The sequence below is a fragment of the Globicephala melas genome, chromosome 6 (assembly GCF_963455315.2).
Source record: "Globicephala melas chromosome 6, mGloMel1.2, whole genome shotgun sequence".
NCBI lineage: Eukaryota > Metazoa > Chordata > Mammalia > Artiodactyla > Delphinidae > Globicephala > Globicephala melas.
The window spans coordinates 13,871,790-13,890,628 of NC_083319.1; the positions used below are offsets into that span (position 1 = coordinate 13,871,790).

At 41.6% G+C, this 18,839-nt stretch overlaps 1 protein-coding gene across 11 annotated transcripts in view; it reads right to left on the reverse strand.

The window, feature by feature from the left end:
* CNTRL (centriolin) overlaps nt 1-18,839 on the reverse strand; it is an 84,607-nt gene that overhangs the window by 458 nt on the left and 65,310 nt on the right. For 7 of the 11 annotated variants that reach the window (XM_030858815.3, XM_030858814.3, XM_060300539.2 and 4 more), the window contains 16 exons: nt 18,692-18,832; nt 18,462-18,588; nt 17,534-17,698; nt 16,604-16,763; nt 15,092-15,207; nt 14,796-15,013; nt 12,245-12,402; nt 11,023-11,096; nt 8,757-8,945; nt 8,093-8,318; nt 6,573-6,778; nt 5,464-5,604; nt 3,558-3,830; nt 3,319-3,381; nt 1,970-2,176; nt 246-329 (listed from right to left, as the gene is read on the reverse strand). In XM_030858815.3, coding sequence (XP_030714675.2) covers nt 273-329; nt 1,970-2,176; nt 3,319-3,381; nt 3,558-3,830; nt 5,464-5,604; nt 6,573-6,778; nt 8,093-8,318; nt 8,757-8,945; nt 11,023-11,096; nt 12,245-12,402; nt 14,796-15,013; nt 15,092-15,207; nt 16,604-16,763; nt 17,534-17,698; nt 18,462-18,588; nt 18,692-18,832 — 2,521 coding nt within the window. In that variant the 3' untranslated portion in view covers nt 246-272. Of the gene's footprint in view, nt 1-244; nt 330-1,969; nt 2,177-3,318; nt 3,382-3,557; nt 3,831-5,463; nt 5,605-6,572; nt 6,779-8,092; nt 8,319-8,756; nt 8,946-11,022; nt 11,097-12,244; nt 12,403-14,795; nt 15,014-15,091; nt 15,208-16,603; nt 16,764-17,533; nt 17,699-18,461; nt 18,589-18,691; nt 18,833-18,839 lie in introns of those variants that run through there. The other 4 variants (XM_060300540.2, XM_060300542.2, XM_060300535.1 and 1 more) reach the window with 4 other exon arrangements.

Consider the following 18,839-nt stretch of genomic DNA (forward strand, 5'->3'; position numbering starts at 1 on the left):
AGGATGAACTCTTGCAACAGTAAAAACAGGTTTTAACTAGGTTAACAATTAAATGATAGCATCATGGCTAACAGGTAAAATATATACTGAGTACCTCTTCGGAAAAATGTTTTAAGATGAACCACCATATGATATTATCCAAGAGAAAAGTCAGAAAGTTACTTTTCTTAAGACTGTATGATAAACTAGAATTCAAGATCTTGCAATTGAAAGTGCAGGTTAAAAGAACTCTTTGTAACATGTACCCTGTGAGCAGGAGGCTGGGAATGGCATCAGTGTCGGTAACCGTCTAGTGATTGTGACGGACCTTGTAGAACTTGGAAGGAGCTCTGAAATGAAGGAAGAGAAAACATTAGGCTCAGAAGCCAGTCTCTTAATTCCAACCTAGTTCAGACTTTTATCCCACGTACACCTAGATTATGACTCCAGAGTCCAAAATAATTCTAACAAACTCACCTCTACTCCTTGTGCCTCAAACATTCCTCTGTTACTCCTGGATTTAGAGCACCTGAACTCTTCTGGCTGCCACCATGAGCTAAGAGTTTAACCTGGCCCTCAAACCCCTGTCTACTCATCTCCCACTATTCTGGGCTCTCTTACCTCCAGAGTCATCTACTCTTCAATGCTCTGTGCCTCTGACACACTGTTCCTCAAGGCCTGCCCTGAGGCCCATGATGGTTTTGGCCTGTATCTGACTTGGATCCTACCATGGAAGGTTTTAAGGTAATCATTCAAATCTTGGCGCTGCTGCTAATGAGCGAGCTGTGTGTCTATTAAAGATGCAACTGGCCTTGAATGTTCTCATGGCTCAACCATACAATATACCACTCTGGTAAAGAAAGATGAGCCTCTAAGTCCTGGTTTTGTCTTTTGCTGTGACCTTGACATTTTTCATTTTATACAATTTCCTTATCTATATAGAGGGATAAATCCTATTTCCCAGGATGTAAATGAGATAATATATGTAAAGTGTTTAGTACACACACACAGTAGGCACACAAGATGGTAGCTATTATCCATCTCTGACAGTAATACTGTGTTACTTACTGATTCCATGAGTATATTTTATGTTCCTCTAAATAATTATTAACCTTATGTAAGTCATAGAAAACTTGTGAAATCCAGGGTTTTTTTCTAATAGACTCTCAGTTAAGAGTTCAAACTCTGTTCAAACTTTGCTGAGGATTAACACTTGGCACAGTCATCTTCCCAAATGGACAGACTAAACTGGGACTCAAGTTGGTTTCAGAGGTCTAAACTTTTTTTTTGGCTGTGCCGCACAGCTTATGGGATTTTATAACTTTGTTGTTGTTGTTGTTAATTTATTTTATTTTTGGCTGCGTTGGGTCTTTGTTGCGGTATGCGGGCTTCTCTTGCTGTGGAGCACGGGCTCTAGGCGCGCAGGCTTCAGTAGTTGTGGCACGTGGGCTCAGTAGTTGTGGTGCACGGGCTTAGTTGCTTCGCGGCATGTGGGGTCTTCCCAGACCAGGGCTCGAACCCGTGTCCCCTGCAGGCGGATTCTTAACCACGGCACCACCAGGGAAGTCCCAGCTTATGGGATTTTAGTTCCCCAACCAGGGATCGAACCGGGCCCGCAGCACTGAGAGTACAGAGTCCTCACCACTGGACCACCAGGGAATTCCCTAAACTCTTTATATTGACCAAGTAGACGATAAGGACATCCAGAAATGGAAGGCATTTATAGAAGAATTAACTATATCCCTGACAGGTCACCCAGTTTCCTAGGCTATTGCCTAAATCATCAGCTTATCCTCTTTATTCATCTACCAACCAATTGATTCCAGTCTCCCCAGGGACCATGAAAAAGCAAGTCTTTCCTAAGACAAGTTTTTCAGAGATTTGAAGGTGGCATTCATATCCTTCTGAGTCGCCTCAAGATTATGGACCCCAAAGCTTTCAGGTACTTTCCATGTATAAGTCAGACCCCTTGTGAAGAGCTTCCTCCTACCTGGCTTGGTCCAAGATGGGAGTCCTCTGCAAGGGAAGACTCCAGCTGAGACACACTGGGTGATGACGTGGAATCTACAGATGTGCTGGTGACCAATTCCCCTAAGGCATCCACTTGTCTCCTCAAGCTGTGTAAAGTGCCCTCTGTCTGCCGCTTCCCTTTGCTTAACACTTCTGCCTGCTTGGACATACAGTGTCGAAGCTGGGCCTGAAAGTGTTATGGTAGAACATATTAGAACTAACACTGGGTACCTTCCTCATGTTTAACTTTTTTTTTTTTTTTGCGGTACGCGGGCCTCTCACTGTTGTGGCCTCTCCCGTTGCGGAGATGCGCAGGCTCAGCGGCCATGGCTCACGGGCCCAGCCGCTCCGCGGCATGTGGGATCTTCCCGGACCGGGGCACGAACCCGTGTCCCCTGCATTGGCAGGCGGACTCTCAACCACTGCGCCACCAGGAAAGCCCATGTTTAACATTTGATAGGCAAACCTGACTATAATAAAATAGGAATGGCTGCTGAAAATCCTCTTCTTGTCCTTTAAAAAAAAAAAAAAAGGAGGTGCCAGATGGCTACTCTCTGTGTTGTCATTAACTGGGCCTTCAACTCAGTCTGTTCTCTCTGCTGTCACAACACTTAGGATTTCAGCATCCCTGGCCTCCCCATTAAATGACTGCCTCATCTCTCTCTCCTTACTGCCCAGACTTAGAAGATTGGTTTATACTGGATATCTTCAGAGTCTCTCACAATGTATGTAATCCTCAACCCCATACTACGTTCTGGCTTCCCCACCGTACCTCTGAAATGATTCTCTTATTAAAGTCAACAGCAAGCGCTGTCCCATAGAACTTTCTGTGATGACGGGAATGTTCTATATCTGTGCTGCCCACTGTAGTAGCCACTGGTCATGTGTGGCCTTTGAGCACGTGAAATGTGGTAACTGAAGAACTGAATTTTTAACCTGATTTAATTAAAGTGAATTTACATTTAAACAGTCACATGTGGCTGGAGGCTATTTGATGTCAAGGGCCTCCACTCACTTGGTACCGCCCATGGCTCCTTCTCAGCCCTCGCTGTAAGTGGCCGTTCTTCAAAGATGCATTCTGTCCTCTCTTGTTCTATCTAACTCACTCTCATTTTCCAACTCCCACCTAAACTCTTAACCCCCAGATTTTTAGGTCAACAATGACCTATTCTAGACACCTGTTTTCAGCTGCCTATAGAAAGAGATCCTTCTCTGAGCTTCGAACGTGTAATCTATAAAACTGCCGTGAGAGCTGCAACAGAGCAATTCCCCCCACTCTCCTCAATATGCCAAGTATCTTATACTGTATTTTTCTTTTAAAAGGGCAACCTTTAGTCGATCTTCACGGTGACGCAGTTTCTCTCGGAGTGCTTCTCCACGCCAGTGTTCATCCTTTTTCAGAGGGAAAGGGAAACAGAGAGTCTCTAAGCACCACCATCAGTAACCGACCCACCTTTCCCCCCTCTAACCCTCTTCCATCCTCAACTCTGTGTTTGAGCTTATCTAGGGTAGGTGGGAACCAAATTATCTTTTGATGAAGTCCACAGAATAGCAGGATAAACCCTTACCATTATGTGAACATGAGAAAAATTCAGTTTTTCTTCAAAAGGTGATGGTCTGTCACTCACGGGGAATGGAAAGTTCTCTTTCAAGCTTTCCAGCCCTCCTTCTAGGTTTTTGTTCCTTTCCAAAACAGCTTCCAGATCTGCTGGTTGTTCTGGAAGAAACTGGTTAAGATTCTTCAGGCTGGTTCGGATTTCATCTTTCACTTCAGACTTAAGTGTCCTCATTGCTTCACTGATTTCCATTTGTCTTCTTTCCAAATCTTTTTGGTTTTCCATCTAAGGAGTGAGTGAGAGTCAAATAACTACTAGGTAAAGTTTGGGACTTACCTGGAATTGAACTGTTATTGTTAATGATTTAAATTTAATGTTTTAAATACATGTGTCATGTATTTACAGACCTACAAATGTTAATTACTATGATTAGAATGGTAAAAACTTGTGATTTTTCAGCTATTCCAAGTATCTACAAGCTACCAAGTAAACGATTTTACTGACATTTGACTGAAGCAACTTCCATTTAGAAAAGCATGGGTGCCATGTTCCTTGAAGGTGCATTACTCTATAGAAGTCGGTCTCTCTGGAGCTAGACAGAGCTGGATTCCAATCTCGTTTCCAGTAAACATTACCAGTATGACTTAGGGCAAGTTAGCTAACTTCTGAACCTGTCTTACCTCATTTAACATGAAGATAATACCTTGCATCCCGAAATGCAAGAACTAGGTGAGAATTTATACAAAGCACCTTAGTGGTACCCAAATGAGAAAAGGGCCATTTACCTAAACAAGCCATAAGTGATCTAGATTATAAATGTTAATGCTGGAAGGGGCCTTAGAAAAGATCTGGTCCAACGTTTTCATTTTATGGGTGAAGAATCTGGTGGTTTCGGCAGTCTGGAGGTTTCCTCAGGTTTTACAGTTTGTGTTTAAGACCTGAGACTACCCTATGTGGCTCTCTCCATAATAGAGAGCTTAGTGAAGATATTACAGTCATACCCACTTCTAACTGCCCTTCCAAGTTTGCAGAGGCTGGGGGGGCCTTTAAATAAAAGTTATTTGTGTGTGTGTGTGTGTGTCAGGGCTGGGGGTGGGTGGCTATAGGCACAGATGAAACTGAATGGCCACATAGGGTTATCCAAAGGACAAGGTGTAGCAGGGTCAACCGAGTGGCCCCAGCAGCCTGACTAGAGTAGAGCTCTGGGGTGGCCCAGCTGCTGCCAATGGCTAAGGGACACCAGGGGGGGTCTAGGGTTAGACTCTCCATCTAGCGTGAACTGCTTTCCCACCCTCAGCTTGGCAACGTTACAGGTTATCAAAGGTTTTCCCGGGGGTCATTTTTTCCTTCCCCAGGGGTTTGGCTCTTATAGACTTGTTTCTGACATAAAATCTAACATTTCAATACAGTGCTTTGGGACATGATAAAATTTTATGCTGAAGAGCTGCTATTTTTCTTTCAAAAACTAACATGAAAAAAAAAAAACTAACATAAAAACCTTGTTGAACTTAAGGGCATTTTAAAAGTATATTTTGACACTATTGATACTATGTATATAATAGATAACTAATGAGAACCTACTGTATAGCACAGCGAACTCTAATGCACTGTGGTGACCTAAATGGGAAGGAAATCCAAAAAAGAGGGGATATATGTATATGTATGGCTGATTCACTTTGCTGTACAGTAGAAACTAACACAACATTGTAAAGCAACTCTACTCCAATAAAAATTAATTTTAAAAAAGTATATTTTGAACAAATACTTTTTTTCTTGTGGAGGTACATTTCTACATTTCAAAACTAGAAAAACAGATTTGATTAATTAGCTTTTCACGACTTTCCCAAAGAAATACTCCTTTTAAAAGAGCTACTGAAGAAATATAGCTCTGCCTGAGTCCCGTGGGGTGTGGGCGCACCTGTTTCTTGAGCTCTGCGTACTCCTGCTGCATCTGGCTGAGCTCCTTCATCAGGCGCCTGGCCCGCTCGTGGTTGTCCTGGGCCACCTGCTCGATGGTTGCCATTTCCTTCTGCATGCAGCTGTTCTCCTGCTTTTGCTCCTAGCACCAGAGGAGGAGGATGACTCTGGAGGTGTGCGTTGCTGGCTTATGCACTCACTAGCTCTGTGACTTCATTTCTCGTCTAGGCTTCAGCTATAAAATGGGGATAATCTACCTGCCTTCTTTAGCAGCTGTGGTAGAGCTGGGAGTAAACATGTGGTCGGTCAGTCTGTCAGCCCAGAGTCTGAATCCTAGATCTGCAACATTACCATTGATACTAGGTTACTTTCCCTTGTCTGTAAGATGTTAACTATAGCCACCATCATAGGGTTCCTGGGAGGATTAAAATCTAGACATCTACATACTATCTTTACAATCATGTTGCCCATCACTGGTTGTAAGTGTATCACCCTCAGGGAAACACACCTGGTTGGAAAGTACCATTCAACAGGGCTACATTAATTCCTCCAAAGGGTGTTAGAAAAATCCATTCCTGTGACAGCCCCCGTTGCTGCCCACTGGCCTCCACCCACCATACGCTGTTTTGAACTCATCTGAGTGTCACCTCCCACAGTTTATCTCCAGGGATAAAACCATGGTAGGTTGAGCTTCCCGGTTTCAGGATAATGATTAATTAAAGCTAACGTTGACCGAAAAGGGCGTGATGAGAAAAACGTGTGAGCACAGACTGCAGCTGGGTAAGAATGTCTTTAGAGGCTTTCCTTCCCCAGCCCCCTCCTCGACCCTGCTGGGGAGGCTGGACCGCTGAGCTCTGCTCAGTGCTGACATTGTCTGTGCACACGACCATCGTTCCAGCCAGCCAGACAGCTCCTCTAGGGCTGAGCCCAGACTCTGGCAACATCTACCATCAGCTTCAGGAACAAATTACACGTAAATGCACCACAAATCACAGTTGGGTTAGGGACTTGGTTGACAGGTAATTTATTTTCTCTACCTTGAAGAAGTATTTTAGTTAAAAACGTAAAGGCGTCATCTCCTCATAAACTGCCTGGGCAGCGGATACTCACGAGAAGGTTCTTCTCCAGCTGACTCCGCTGGATCTTAAGTGCTTCCTTGAGGCCGGCGACCTGCTTCTCGGCTTGCTTTCTCTCTGTCAGGAACTGGTTCCGCAAGAGGCTGAAGTCCGCCCTCACAGAGTCCGTCTCCTTCTGCAGAGCCAGAAGCTCGCCTGACTTCTCCAGTAACTGCTGTTCCCGTTCTGAAAGCTGTCGTTCTGAAATGAGCATTTTAGGTAGTTTAGCCCGAGGCTCTGGGCTGGCCGTGGGCAGACTCCACAACGACATGCCACCCACTCAGGCACTTTGCTCTGTCACTCAGTCGTCCAGATCTCCCCTGACCCACACCAGAGGCCCAGAAAAAGGCCCAGAGAAGGGTGCCTCTTGATGTAATTTGTTCCCAGAGGCCTGATCCCAAAGTGACAGACAGCAACTGTCTTCCCTTTTGAGTCTTTGAGACCAGAGAGCACCAACCCTGAGGTGCAGGGAACATGAAACAGACTACTGACATGTTTTTTATAAACCTAATTTTAATAAAGGGGGGCACACAGTATTTCTTCCTTCATGGGAGGCAGCGCAGAGGAAAGAACACAGGATTTGGAATGGCACACATCTTATTTTCTACAGAAGAAACGTATTTCCTGGTGTTTAATGGGAATCGTGTATGCAAACACCTAGTACACAGTGAGTACTCAATAAATAACGCTTATGCACAACAGTGATACTTAACACAGATTTTTCTAATCACCCTCTGTAAAGCAACACGCCGCCCAGATTTCACTTCTCACACCTCTGGCATGGTCAGACTCGGCATATTTGTTAGGTTTCAGTTTCCTAATGAAATGGTTGGGTCTGGATGCATCAAGAGTTCCCAGGGAAAAAAGGAATAATAACCCTTTCAGGTCCCAAGTCCACTGAGTTCACTCAAGGTAGAACAACATTTTCTGAGCATTATTAAAACCTAAAGCCTAAGAAAAAGAAAACTCATTTATTGATGTGAGAACGATCATTTACCCTGGATTCCCATGTCAACTTCATTTATGTATGGCTCGAGAGAGTAAACAAACCCAAAGGCCAACATCTGTATCTTGGTACCATTCGCTATGTCAAATTTAGACAGAAGTAGAATTGTTAATATTGTGGGTTTTTTACTAGATTGAGATGAAATGGATCATTGTTTCAAAGCTCAGAAGTAATGTCCTTTACAGAAAGCACCTTTTGGCACTTCTCTGCCTTAATGTTCCACTCCCTTGAGACAGCACTCTCGAAGAAAGCAATACAGTAAAAGTAAAAAGACCTGACAGTCTTGGAACCAAATCCTATCTCCATAAAGACAAATTCCCTCTGTCCCTCTGAGCCTGTTTCCTCTTCTCTCACAGGGCTGGGAGGATCAAATGAGGGACCATTCTTCCCACTGTGCTTGTCCTGTGCCTCCCGTCTGGGCTATAGCTGGGGCCTGGGACTCCTTCACACATTTTACTCGACAATCAGCAGATTTCCCCACCCTCAGTGCAATGTTCCAGAATACATACGGGTTTGGGAGAGCGTCTTCTCCAGGGTCTCACCCCACCTTTCCTCTTCCTGCAGAGTCCTGATGCGCTCTTCAGCCACCAACACCTTGGTCAGCACCTGCTCCAGTCTGCTTTGCTGGTCTGCTATCTCCTTTTCCAGCTGGTGCCGCTGCTCCTTCAGTGTCACTCTACTGGCTTCTAATTTTTCTTCTTCACTTTCTCTCTCTTTCTGGAGTCTCTGAAACATCTTAATAGAGAACAACCTTAGTTAGTCATAAAATAACAAATACTCAGTGTCCTGAGGGAATCTTCATGGACACTAGATAGATTCCAGTTCAACAGAAAGTAGAAAACAGCCCATGGGGACAGAGAGTGAGTTCTCTTTACAAAGGTGATCAAGTAGGGACTGGAAAACTGTTTGGCCAGCATGTGAGGAGGGGATTCAAGCAGGAACTGGCACGTGGCCTTCAAGATTCCTTACCGGGCCTGTTCTATGGTCTTAATGGCCCGTAATATTAATACCAAGGGAGTTAAAGAGTTGGTGTAAACTCCCCTCTGGTCACACAGGGCAGGTAAGGGAAGCTAGTCCCAAGGGGGATACTTCTCAGCAGCTTTGTGCCGGGGAAAAAAGCTCACACAAGTGATAAAATGTTTCCTATTATATAACGTCATAGATGTGCGGTACCATTTCCTGTTGGGCTAGTTTGGCCTTGTTTTCTTCAACTTCATTCTGAAACACCTGCAGTTGTTGTTGTTTTGTTTCCTCTTCTTTTCGGCAGACTTCCAACTTCTTTACTTGTTCTCTGATGTCCTCCTGGAGCCTGGTCTGCTCACTGAGCAGTACATCCTGACGCTTGGTGGTGTGGAGCAGGTCCTTCAGGTGAAAGAACAAATTGAAACTACGGACAAAGCCACCTTCATTACAGGTGGCTAGTGTCACAGCTACATCTATCTACTAAGTCTGACAAAATTAAAGCGTAAAAGTTCCATATCCTTTATTATTTCAACAAACATACAAAGGTACCTGGAACTCAACTTAATCACTGGCTTCCCTCTTTTTAGTACCTAGGATGACAGAGATGTCAGAACCTCAGCAAGAGACTCAGTTCCTCCGAGCTTTAGCTGCCTTGTCACTGAGATGGGAGTAAACAACACCCACCTCACAGGATTGCTAAGATTAAGAAAAGCTGTGAATAAGGCTTAACTCTGAAAATGAACCTAAAGTCATGGTTTTGTTACCATTTGAAATATTTATACAGGTTAAAAAACTCAGACAACAGGACTTCCCTGGTGGTGCAGTGGTTAAGAATCCGCCTGCCAATGCAGGGGACACGGGTTTGAGCCCTGGTCCGGGAAGATCCCACATGCCGTGGAGCAACTAAGCCCCTGCGCCACGACTACTAAGCCTGTGCTCTAGAGCCTGCAAACCACAACTACTGAGCCCACACAACACAACTACTGAAGCCCGAGCGTGCCTAGAGCCCATGTTCCACAACAAGAGAAGCCACCACAATGAGAAGCCCACGCACCGCAACGAAGAGTAGCCCCCGCTCGCCACAACTAGAGAAAGCCCACGCGCAGCAACAAAGACCCAACACAGCCAAAAAAAAAACCTCAGACAACAATAAATACTTCTTTCTTCAAGGAACCCAAATTAAGCACTTTAGAAAAAGTTACCATATTTCTAACAACACAGAAAATATTCCTACGAACCTGTATAAGACTTCTTAAAAAAAATAGAATAATTTAAGTTTTTTTTTTTTTTTTTGCGGTACGCGGGCCTCTCACTGTTGTGGCCTCTCCTGTTGCGGAGCACAGGCTCTGGACGTGCAGGCCCAGTGGCCATGGCTCACGGGCCTAGCCGCTCCGTGGCATGTGGGATCTTCCCGGACCAGGGCACAAACCCGTGTTCCCTGCATCAGCAGGTGGACTCTCAACCACTGTGCCACCAGGGAAGCCCTAATTTCAGTTTTATATATCTTAGAAACACAGAATCTTAAAGGTAGAAGGAGGAGAATTTAGATGTCTAATCTAACCTGTAATTTACAGAGTGGAAACTGAGGCCCAAAACTTGCTTGAGTTTCTCTGAAATTCAAATTTTGGCAATAATCTCACAGGACAACACTGAATTACCTCAAGAAGATGATCAGAAGTACAAGGGTAAAAAGAATCTGCTCTAGGGGCTTCCCTGGTGGCGCAGTGGTTGAGAATCTGCCTGCCAATGCAGGGGACAAGGGTTCGAGCCCTGCTCTGGGAAGATCCCACACGCCGCGGAGCAACTAAGCCTGTGTGCTGCAACTCCTGAGCCAGCGCTGTAGAGCCCACGAGCCACAACTACTGAGCCCGTGTGCCACAACTACTGAAGCCCGTGCGCCTAGAGCCCATGCTCCGCAACAAGGGAAGCCACCACAATGAGAAGCCCGTGCACCACAATGAAGAGCAGCCCCTGCTCACCGCAACTAGAGAAAGCCCGTGCTCAGCAACAAAGATCCAATGCAGCCAAATAAATAAATAATTAAAAAAAAAAAAAAAGAATCTGCTCTATTCAACACCTGACAAGGCCCAGATTTGGCCATGATTCTGCAGCTCAACGAGTGATCAAATCTAAGCCCAGCCTTTGCAGGCCTCATCTGTGCCATGGGTAAGAGATGATCCATCTGGTCCCTGAAGCCCCCAGAGTGGCTGCTGAGGGACTGTTGGGCTCTTTTAGCCATGACCTTACTTATTAGCTTCGAGTAAAACGTTGTTTGAATAAAGAATTCTAGGGATAAAATAAACTGGAAAATCACTGCTCTGCATCAAAATTTTTGTATATCTTATATTTGTGTTTGATAAATGGTTCTAAGGGACCTGCTCATGTGAAAAGGAACCAGCCTACTTGATTTGTTATTTCAACCAATTATCTGCATGCCTTCAGGACACTACTAGAAGATTACCTTTGTGAGGCTTACCTGTTTTGCTAGGTTCAAGTGGTCTTGGACATCAGCTAGTTCCTCCTGTAATGAGTTTACTGCTTCCCGTTTTTCTACAGAAATAACATTTACATAAAATAAGAAATACTTATGTATACATGTTCCAGATTCCTATCAGTCCACTCAGAGAAGTAGAGTAGAAGTGAATTTATACTTTCTTCTGTTAAATGTATGACTATGCCACCCTATCTTATTAAAGGCCAAAAGAGAGGTACATGATGCGCAATCCAGATCTGGACTTGGAGCCCACGTTTTTAAAGACTTGCATGTTCAAAAAAAAAAAAAAAAAGACATGTTACATGTTCAAAACCTCACGATGAAAATTTACACATAATAATACCTCATGTTGATGAGGTGCATGGTTTAAAAACAGGTATCTTCCACATTGCTGATAAAAATATAAATTTGGTACAACCTTTCAGGAAGACAGTTTGGGAATAAATTTTATATCTGTACTGGTTTTGTCACTTACTAGCTGTGTAAGCTTGAGCAAGTCACTTCTCGCTTAGGCAAGTCGCAAGGAAACTAGGCTTAAGTTGCTTTATCTGTAAATGGGTGAAATAATAGTTTCTACCTCATAAAAATGTTATAAGGATTAAGTGATAAAATGCATATGAAACACGTGCATCATGTCCAGGACACAGTAAGTGCTCAACAGTATACTGCTGGCTAGGATTACTTAGTAACTTATAAATAAACAACCATGAGGCTTTATAAAGAGTTGGTAATTAAGATGTTATTTGCATCTTTGTTTTTAAATCTACACACACACACACACACACACACACACACACACACACACGCCCCAAGGAAAAATCTGGAGGGATATTTACTAAATTGATAATAGAAATTATCTCTGAGGAGTGAGGTGAATAGTAATTTTTATTTTGTCATTTTGCTATGTTTTTAAATTGTTCTCTAAAGAATATGAATTAGTTTTTTTAAAAAATAGCTTTACTGAGATGTAATTCTCACACCATGCATTTTCCACCCATTTAAAGTATACAATTTCATGGCTTTCCGTAAGTTCACAGAGTTGTACAACCACCACCATACCTAATTTTAGAACATTTTTCTCACTTCTAAAAGAAGCCCCATGCCCTGTAGCATGAATTATTTCTGTAATACGACAGCAAACAATTAAATAAAGAATCTAGCAAAAGGAAGAAAGTCCCATCTCTCCTGTTGTGCTGCCTCATACCCTGGAGCTGCTGCTGCATGGCTGCGATGTCTTTATGCAGTGAGAGTTTGTTTCTGTTTAGTTGGTCTAGCTCCTGCTGCAGTTTTCTGACATCCACTTCCAACTTTTCTAAGTCTGATTGCTTTGTTCTGCTATTCTCCTCTGTAGCTGCTAAAACCCTACAATACAAATGGAGAATAAGTTAGACTGTCAAATACAAAATGTCTAAGCACACACAAGCGACAACTAAGGAATAGTGTTATATTTCACAATGTAGTTGTGGAGTCTGGATGATATTAATAAATAAATATTAATAATTTACCAAATTATTAAATGTTATTAAATATTAACAAAATGTAAGGCTCTTCAACTCATTTTCAAAAGAAATCTTATTTTCAGCTTTCCAAATAGAACATTTGGAAATGTTTATCATTTCAAAAAGTGACTTGCTAAACCGAGGTTTTATAAAAGTCAGGGATAACATGGATAGCACTTGTAATTCCAAAAATGTGATTAAGGACTTCCCTGGTGGCACAGTGGTTAAGAATCCACCTGCCAATGCAGGGAACACGGGTTCGAGCCCTGGTCTGGGAAGATCCCACATGCTGCGGAGCAGCTAAGCCCGTGCGCCACAACTACCGAGCCTGTGCTCTACAGCCCTTGAGCCACAGCTACTGAGCCCATGTGGCTAAAGCCCGTGCTCTGCAACAAGAGGAGCAACTGCAATGAGAAGCCCGCGCACCACAACGAAGAGTAGCCCCCACTTGCCACAACTAGAGAAAGCCTGCGCGCAGCAATGAAGACCCAACGCAGCCAAAAAATAAATTAATTAAAAAAAACGTGATTAAAATGGATCACTAACTTCTGATAAGTGAAAATGCAGGAAACACACTGTATGTATAATAGGATTTACCCAAAAAAGATATGTATGAGCATGCATTCCTTTACACGAATGGAATCATATACTATGGACTGGTTTTTGTCTGGCTTCTTTCAGTAAGCATAGTTACTTTGAGATTCATCCATGAATTTGTCTGTATCAATCCTCCATTGCTTTTTATTGCTGAGTAGTATTCTATGGTATGGCTATACTATAATTTGCTAATCCATTCACCAGCTGATGGGCATTTAGGTTGTTTCCAGTTTTGGCTACTGCAAATAAAGCCGCTATGAACATCAGTGTACAGTTTTTGTATGGACACATGCTTTCACCTCTAGGTGTGAGAAAGCTAGATCTTCTGCTAGGTGTATGCTTGCATTTTTAAGTAACTGCCAAACTATTTTCCAAAGAGGTCTTACTAACATTTTATACTCCCATCAATTGTGTATGAAAGTTCCTCGCTAGCATTTGATATGGTCAGTGTTTAATCTTAGCTATTCTATTAGGTGTGTAATGATATCTAATTGTGGTTTTAATTTGCATTTCCCTAATGGTTAATGATACCAAGCATCTTTTCATGTGCTTATCTGCCATCCATATATTTTCTTAAATAAAATTTCAAATCTCTTGCCCATTTGAAAAATTGGGTTCTTCATTTTCTAATTACTGAGTTTTGAGAGTTCATTATATCCTGGGTACACGTCCTTTATCGGATACATGGTTGCCAGGATTTCTCTCGCAGTCTGTGACATGTCTGTTCATTATCTCAACAGTGTCTTTTGAGAAACAGAAGTTTTAAATTTTGATGAGGTCCAATTTTATCAATTTACTCTTTTATGGATCATGCTTTCAGCGTCTTATCTAAGGAATTTTTGCCTAACCCACGGCCACAAAGATTTTTTCCCCCTATGTTTTCTCTACAAGTTTTATATTTTGGTTTACATTTATGTTTGTTAATTTTTATATGTAGTGTGAGGTATAGATCAAGGTTCATTTATTTGGTTTTGGATACGTAGTGCTTTTAGCAACAGTTTTGAAAACACCATCTTTTCTCTACTTTGCATCTTTGTCAAAATCAGTTGTGCATGTATTTGTGAGTTTACTTGCAGACTTCTGTTCTGTTCCTTTGACCTTTTTGTCTATCTTTATACCAACACCACAGTGTTTTGATTACCATAGCTGTATACTGTCTAGAAATCACATAGTATTAGCCCTAAACTTTTGTTCTTCTTTTTCAAAGTTGTTTTGGTGTCATATCTAAAAAGTTTTAGATTCTATTCTAGGTCCTCTGCATTTCAGTATGAATTTTAGAATCAGATGGCCAATTTCTATTTAAAAAACCTGTTGGGATTTTGACTGTGATTGTTTTGAATCTATAGATCAATTTGAGGAGAACTGAATCTTAACAATGGGTTAAGATTGGGTCTTCCTACACACGAACAAGCATATATTCTTTTATTAAAAAAAGAAATCACAACAAGTTATTTTAAAAAATGCTTTTGGGGAAAAAAAAAAACCTAAAAGGAGAATTCACCCAAAAATGCTACTGGTGTATTGTATTGTGATACTGAGTTTGTGGCGTATTTTGTATTTTTTTGCCTTTTCTCAATTTTCCAATTTTTTGAATAGTGTGTTAATAATGCTTTAGCCTTCCAGATGGGATCTTACAAGCTTACTTGTTCCTGCTCTCACCGTTTGGTTTGTGCCAACTTCTTCTCCCAGCCATCACATTTCTCTTCGAGATCTTCCTTTTGTTTGCACAAAGACTCAACACACAACTGCAGTGCTCGGGTCTCAGCAGTTATTCGCTCAACTTCTCGTTTGTCCCTCTCCAAGAGCTGCTTCTGCCACTCCATTTCCCCTTTCTGTCGCAGGGCTGTCTGCTGCAAACTGTCCAACTCCAGTTTCTCCTAAAGCAGATAAAAGAGAAGTCAACCATGCAAACTGAGAAAGACCGCGGTTCACTACTGGTAAAACAGCTTTATTACCTCTAGCACTTCAACCTGAGCCTTCTCTAACTCAGACACCTTTTGGTCATGTTGTAGCTTCAAACCTTGCAGCTCATTGTTTTCAAGTTGCAACATGTCCAGAATATTCTTTAGTTCTAACAGAAACAAAGCATGGTCCAGGCTATTAAATGAATGTGGAAACATTTACAAAATGAAACAGAAAATAATGTTACTGGCTGACACAAGAAACAAAAGATAATAAAAATATATTTGTTGTGCTGAGTTAATGGAGCTAATTAATTATATTCTGAATGTAAAAAGCCTTTAAAAGTATTGCTAAACACTAATTTGTTATAAACATTTAAACAAAAACATTCAACAGAGACCTAGTTCTAAAAAGTACTTACCCTACCTAAAAGAATTTAAATCAAAATAGGAAAAACTTTAAAATATATCAGCTGACATTTATATAACAATTCTTTTGTCCTTTGAAATATAGACTTTTAAATATTAACTACTTTTATCTGATTATAAAAATATTTGTTCATTATAGAAAATTTGAAAAAAGTATAAAAGAAAAAAATGAAAACCCATCATTATCCTACCATCCAAAGACAATCACTACTGCAATAGCATTTTGATGTATTCCCTACCAGGACTGCACGCACACGAATAGACACACACACATATATATATTTTAAAATAAATTGGGACTACAATCAATATTCAGTTTTTATCTATTTTTTCACTCTTCTTTCATCAGCATTTTTACATGTCATTAAATGTTAAAATATGTTTTTAAAACAAATTTATTTTATTTATTTATTTTTGGCTGCATTGGGTCTTTGTTGCTGTGCGTGGGCTTTCTCTAGTTGCAGTGAGCGGGGGCTACTCTTGGTTGCGGTGTGCGGGCTTCTCATTGCGGTGGCTTCTCTTGCTGCAGAGCACGGGCTCTAGGCACCCGGGCTTCAGGAGTTGTGGCTCGCGGGCTCTGGAGTGCAGGCCCAGTAGTTGTGGCGCACGGGCTTAGTTGCTGCGCGGCATGGGGGATCTTCCTGGACCAGGGCTCGAACCCGTGTCCCCTGCATTGGCAGGTGCATTCTTAACTACTATGCCACCAGGGAAGCCCAAAATATGGTTTTTAAATTAGTCATTTGTTTCCAAATTTTGTCATTACAATTTCTGTTGCAAGTAACTGACTCAGTCAACTTAATTTGTAAAACTAGGAAATAAAGGCTTACTTCTTAAAAAAAAAAAGAGAGAGAAATAAAATAAATATTGCTGCGATGTACATAAACGCTTGCCCTCTCTAGATAACCGGAAATGGGCTACCCGGTTTAACAGGTGTGAGTTTAATAGTCTTAAGACACTGGGAGGTTGTTCCATTTTATACTTCAATCAACAGCCTGTAAGTGCTCTTCTTTCATCACACCCTGGTCAGCAATGAAGATGATTATTTTGCTTTTAGTCAATTTGAGTGGCAGAAAATATCATATTCCTTTTATAATCTGCTTTTCTTTGATTAGAAATAAGGTTAAACTTTAAACTTACCAGTTTTATGTTTAGACATTTGCCCTAAAACTACCTGGAGATTTTCTTCCTCTTTTTCAATTTCCTGCTTTATAAGTGAAAGTTGATCTTTTTTCTCACTAATCTGGACATTCAGTTCTCCCTTCTGAAAACTCAGTTCTTCCAGAAGAGATTTTAGTTCCTGTGCAAAGAAAAAGAAAAGAAAAGAAAAGAAAAAAGTCAACCCACCTTCACCAAGTTATGAATAGAAATTACTTTAAAATCAGTTCTGTTATTAACTGTCTCATTTCATAGAAATTCTCATTTGGAAACAAGCTCATGTCTGAGTTTTACGTCAAGAACAGCACTATATTTTACACTAACATATTTTAGTATAATAGAAGTAAAAAAGTAACACGTTATCTTCATTTAAAATTTATATGCAATATTTACTATGAGCAAAGCAATGTGTTGCAGAGAAAAAAGGCTGACTCGGACACATCTCCTGCCCTCAAGGGGCTTAGCACCTGGTGGGGAAATAAGGCAGGGAACAGAAACATGATCACGAAAGGCTACGGTGCCCTAGGAAATGTGCAGAGTGCTACCAAACTCAGAATCGAGAGAAACTCCTTCCAGGGTAAAGGAAAAGTTGGGGAAGTCTTCTTAGTGGCATGAAGCTGGACCATGGAAGCTGGGTCAGATCTGGACATTCCCAGAAAGGGAATTCCTAGAGAAGAAACAGAATGAGAAAGGCACAGAGGCATAAAACCTTGGGCATGTCCAGAAAACAACACAGGGGGAGAGCTATGCACGGCAGCCACAGCATGGATAGATAGCACAACACCAAGCTCGTTACAGAGGCAAGATGCAGGAATTTAAATTTGCATTTTAGGGGGAAACCAATGAAAATATCTCAAAATAAATCTACAGGACTATACTAGGACTCTTAAGAAAAACTATTGAAAAATGTACCCTGATGTGACTGCACTTCTCAGCTACTTCAGTTTCTCCCAGTCTCAGCGCTTCCTGGAGGTCAGCTCTGGCCTGGACCATGCTTCCCTGGAGTAGATGCAGCTCCTCCTTTTTATGCCCCAACTGTCTGTCCAAGACAGCCATCTCCTGCTGCTGACCTGTTACCTGCATTAAAGAAAAGTAAAGAATGCAAAGCCTGACAAAGTGCTGAGATGGAGAATATTTAGTCCAGCTAAAGGTTGTGTGGGGAAATAAGGAGGTAGTCTAATTCTCACAATCCTAGCTGCAAGAGTCAGGAAGGCCAGGCTGGGGGGCTGCAGGCATAAAATGCCTAATAAAGGCCTTGAGCTCACATAGGTAAAAACACTTAAATCACAGCAAAAACAACAATATGATAATAATGATTGTCCTTCAGGATATGGTTTTCAAAGAACTTTCATATCTATATTTTATTCCAATTGGCAACCACCTTGGCAATGGAAGTTAGGCAAGGATTTAAAAAATTTATTCATTTTGTAAATTTAAAACTTATAATTTTAAGGGCAATACATATTTAGTTACAGAAAAGCAGAAAATGCAGACATGCAAAAGGAATAGAAAATATTCACAATCCCCCCCTTATCAGATGACCATGTTTGTACTTTGGTATAGACTAAAAATTCAAACACAAGTATACATAAACACATTTAACATAAATGATCTCAGAGCATATTGTGTTTTGAGACTCACTTATTCAATAATATATCGTACTGAGTTGAGATTCAAATTTGGGTTGGACTCTATTCTTAAGCACTAAGATATATAGCCTCATTTATGCTTTATACTTTATTATGTATTTTCCAGTCTTTTCTACAATCAAACATGTATTACTTTTTATAATAGGTTTCCAAGCAGCATGAACTGGTTTTCGAGGTGTCTGCTGCCCTACCTGGCTTCTCAGCTTTTCCAGCTCTGCTCTGCGGGCCTGCAGGAGGGTCTCCGACTCTTTAAGCACCTGCAGGTGATGATCCTCAGTGCGTTCTGCGGTCTCGATGTCTTTTTGCAGCTTCTGCAGCCTACAAAGCACCAGCAGTACTGGAGCAAATTGGAAGGGAGACAGAGCCCCAAGAGCCGCCTTCCAGCACAAGCCCCTTGCAGGCCTGCAGAGGCCGTACTTACTCTTCAGTCAGTTTTTCCTTCTTCTTGTTTAGACACTGGAAGTCTGAGTCTTTTGCTGCAACAACTTTGTTTATCTCTTTCAAGATTTCTTCTTGCTGAATTTTGTGCTGCTCCAAATCCTTTGTGTCAGCCTGGAGCAATCTAAAAC